This window comes from Terrapene carolina, unplaced genomic scaffold (assembly GCF_002925995.2).
Source record: "Terrapene carolina triunguis isolate 2854851 unplaced genomic scaffold, T_m_triunguis-2.0 Scaffold33378, whole genome shotgun sequence".
NCBI lineage: Eukaryota > Metazoa > Chordata > Testudines > Emydidae > Terrapene > Terrapene triunguis.
The window spans coordinates 1-4,137 of record NW_020697729.1 but is presented as its reverse complement, the minus strand read 5'-3'; the positions used below and the strand labels follow the sequence as shown (position 1 = coordinate 4,137).

General features: G+C 64.9%; 1 protein-coding gene across 1 annotated transcript in view; it reads left to right on the top strand.

Annotated features, from left to right (window-relative positions):
• Positions 1–4,132, top strand: part of LOC112124555 (proteasome subunit beta type-9-like) — a gene marked incomplete at its 3' end in the record, with an annotated part of 4,548 nt that extends 416 nt beyond the window's left edge. The window contains exons 2-4 of the mRNA XM_026663359.1: positions 2,849–2,916; positions 3,832–3,963; positions 4,060–4,132. Coding sequence (XP_026519144.1) covers positions 2,849–2,916; positions 3,832–3,963; positions 4,060–4,132 — 273 coding nt within the window. The remainder of the gene's footprint in view (positions 1–2,848; positions 2,917–3,831; positions 3,964–4,059) is intronic.
• Between the last annotated feature and the right edge of the window lie 5 nt (positions 4,133–4,137).

Here is a 4,137-nt window from a genome sequence, read left to right as displayed (position 1 = left end):
CGTCCCGTGTCTGCCGGCCCCATCTCTCCCCGCTGCCCCCATGTGCCCCCCATGTGCCCCCTGCCGCCCCCTCCATCCCCCCTGTCCCGTGTCTGCCGGCCCCATCTCCTGCTGCTGCCCCCCTCGCTCCCTTCCTGCTGCTCCCCCTACAGGACCCTCCCTCCAGTGTCCCACTTCCCCTCCTTGCACCCCATTTGCCCCTACTGCAGACCCTCCTCCCGCCCCAGAGATCAGGAATAGAACCCAGGAGTCCTGGCTCCCATGTGCCCCTGCAACCCCCCATGTCTCCCTGCTGCACCCCCATATGCCCCTGCTGTACCCCCATACGTGCCTCCTTGAAACCCCCAAATGCCCTCACCCAATGTACAGAACTGCCAGCCCGAAACGTTCACAGGTCCTGAGATTTGTTAAACACTAAAGGCCCCCGGCTCCCACTCACACTCACCACATGTGCTCAAGCCACGAGGGCGAGAAACTTTCAATGAACTTTCAATGAAAGCCAAGAGCCGCACTGCAGTCTGGTGGTGCCAGGTCTGGGGGGGCTGGTGGGTTAGAGCAGGGGGGGGCCGGGTGCCAGGACTCCTGGGTTCTCTCCCCGGCTCTGGGAGGGGAATGGGGGCTGGTTGGTTAGAGCAGGGGAGGACTGGGAGCCAGGACTCCTGGGTTCTCTCCCTGGCTCTGGGAGCGGAGTGGGGGCTGGTGGGTTAGAGCAGGGGGGGCTGGGAGCCAGGACTCCTGGGTTCTCTCCTGGCTCTGGGAGGGGAGTGGGGGCTGGTGGGTTAGAGCAGGGGGGCTGGGAGCCAGGACTCCTGGGTTCTCTACCAGGCTCTGGGAGGGGAGCGGGGGCTGGTGGGTTAGAGCAGGGGGGCTGGGAGCCAGGACTCCTGGGTTCTCTCCCTGGCTGTGTTTCAGTTCCCCGTGTAAATACCCTTGCACAGGGTGATGGGTCAGTTGAGGATTAACACATGAAGGAGTTTGAGTCATGGGGTGGTGGGGCTGTGGACAGAGGGGCCAGGGGGACGGATCGAGGGGAATCTCGAGGTGGTGCAGGAAGGGGATTTTCCAGCGGGATTTGGCCTTGGGGCGACCACGGCTGGGATCCTGGGTCCGGGACCCACAGGCTGGGGATAAATTGGGGAGGGGTCAGAGAAGAGCCAAGAGAAGGATTAAAGGGCTAGAAAACCTGTCAGGGAGCGAGAGACTCCCAGGGGGATCCAGGAAAGTACTTGGCTGCCTAAACCCCCGAGTTGGGCACCTCCGGCCCAGCTCCTCTGCGATCCACCGATCTCCCGCCTCGCCCTGTCGGCGCTAAACTCACTGGGCGCCCGCATTCCTCAGGGTAACAGTCCCCTCGGCGCGGGAGTTCCTGCCTCTGGGCCTGCGTCCTGCACCCCCCCGCCCCCCGGACACCTGGTTCCCGCCTACCCACGAACCTGGGCAGGGCAGCGTTCAGCTCCTACATGACGTGTGGGGCCGGGCCAGTGGCTGCTTATTGGATCGGGTCCCTTTCCAAATCCAGCAGGGGCATGGGGTGCCCCCCCCATAGCTTCTAGCCCAGCAGTTCCTGCACACTCCAGAGATGTGGGGGAAACAGGGTCCATTCCCCCTCTGCCGGGGGGGAGAAGGGGTTTGAACAGGGGTCTCCCCCGTGGTCTAACCCAGTGACCCTAACCCAGCTCTGTACGGGTGACCACTTTCATACAGCAAACCTCTGAATGCGACCCCCCCCCTTTTTAAATATTTAACACTATTATAAATGCTGGAAGCGAAGCAGGGTTTGGGGTGGAGGTTGACAGCTCACGACCCCCCATGTAATAACCTTGTGATCCCCTGAGGGGTCCCGACCCCCAGTTTGAGAACCCCTGGGCTACAGGCTGTTCTGGGGTGGGGGGCTCCCTCCCTCTCTCCTTTGCAGCTGTTGCCCCCTGAATAAATAGCAAATGGGGGACAGGACCCAGGGTCGCCCCCTCCCAGGTGGGGGCCCTGACAACTGGCCCACACAGTCATAGTCTCTCCACCTCCCCCCCATGACTATTTTCGTATTGCTCCCCAGTGGAGCACATGGCCTAGGAATGTGGGGGTCTGGCTGGGAGGCGCCGTGTGCTCCCCCCCATCACCCGGAACCTGGCACCCTACCTGGGCGATCCCTGGTGTAAACACACTGTATCGGTAACACAGCCGCCGCCCTTCGCACCTGCCCATTCCGGGCAGCAGGTGCAGGAGCCAACCCCTCCCCCCGGCGCTGCCAGCCCCAGGACTCTGTACCAGCTGCCAGGCCAGGCCTTTGTCACACGTCGCAACAGGCCCTTTGCCAGGTGTGATCAGATCCCAGAGCCACCCCCCTCTGATCCCACTGAGCCACGGGCTGGTCAGGACCGGCTGGGTCAGAGAACACGATAAGGGGCTTTCGCTTCTAGGGCACCGGTTTCACTCCTGCACAGAGCTGGGATAGAACCCAGGAGTTCTGGCTCCCAGTCCCCCCTGCTCTAACCCACCAGCCCCCACCCCCCTCCCAGAGCCAGGGAGAGAACCCAGGAGTCCTGGCTCCCCTTTCCCCCCCAGTAGAGTCGCAGTGTGCGGGCCAGTTACGCTCTCTGCCTGCAGCCCCACTGGGGGTTGTGCTGTGGGGGTTCACGGGCAGAGGTTCCTGCCTGTCGCCCCATTGACCCGGAGGGGAGAGCGCGGAGCCCGCAGGACGCAAACACGGCCGGTCTGCTCTGCTCATTTCCCCTTGCGAGAAGGTTTGTGGGGAGCCCTGTGCCGGCTCCCTGCAGGGCGTGGGGTGACCCTCAGTCTTCCCCGGGCGCCCAGGGTCCCTGCACTGAACCCGTCTCCTCCCTTTCCCCAGACGACCATCATGGCGGTGGAGTTTGACGGCGGGGTCGTGGTGGGCTCCGACTCCCGGGTGTCTGCGGGGTAAGTGCCGGGCCTCAGCCAGGTGACAGGACGGGTGCGGGGGTGAATTATCACAGCTCACCCCGCTCTGTATCCCTGGTGCAAGGGAGGGGGCGCAGGGCTGTTCCTCAGGTGTCTGTCACCCCCTCCGGGCCGGGGTCACACCTGGTGTTTGGGGTTTGGCCTGCGCTGGGGCCGGGCTCTGCAGTGGGGCCGGCTCGCCCCGAATCACGCACAGATTGTCCTCATCGCTTTTCGGTGAGACGCCTGTTCCGGTCCCTGGTGAATAGAGGGAATCTCTCTCGCCCCCCCGCGTAGGGACACTGGCTGGACCGTGCCCCGTTGTGAGGGGCTGCCGGAGCTTCTCCCCATCCCCTGGCTGCCCGGTCGCTGCTCTCTGGAGTCCCAGTTCCCACCTGGAGTTTGTGCTGGAGACCCTGCGTTAGCTGGACGCACGTCCCAGCCTCATCCCCTCCACCTGGGTCCTGTCCTCAGCCCCTCGGCTTCCCCGGGGCCCAGCCGAGCTCTCCAGCCGGACTAGAGCCCCCCTCCCTGGGAACCGTCTCCCTGCACAGACCCCACTCCCAGGCTCCCTGCAGGTGCCGGGAGCAGCCTCCCAGAGCGTCCACACACACCCCGGGTTCCTGCCCCGGTTCTCCTGCGAAGCGCCCCACAGCCACGCCTGGCCCTGCTCAGAGCCCAGGTGCAGCCTCTCTGCTGGGCAGGGGGAGCAGGATTGCTGGGATTGGGGTCTGCAGGTCGTTAACCCTTTCCCCACCTTACACTAGAGCAGGGGGTGGGCGTCTGTCCCACCCCACCACAGGGGGCTGGGAACGGGGCAGGTCCTGGATTCTGAGTCTGGGCGCCTGGGTCTGACTCCGGTTCTGCGCTTGGGGCTCTGGATTTCACGCTGGGATCCGGATTCTCTCCCCCCAGGGAGGCCGTGGTGAACCGGGTCTTCGATAAGCTGGCCCCGCTGCACGAGCGGATTTACTGCGCTCTCTCCGGCTCCGCCGCCGACGCCCAGGCCATCGCGGACATGGTGCATTACCAGCTGGAGCTGCACAGGTAGGGCGGGGAGGCCGGGCGGGGTCCCCTGGGGGTGCTGGCGGGGGGTGTGGCTGGAGCTCGCATGACCCCCCCCCTCCCCGTTCCTCTCCCCAGCCTGGACATGGACGAGGCCCCGCTGGTCCTGGCGGCCGCCAGCCTGGTGAAAGGCGTCAGCTACAAGTACAAGGAGGA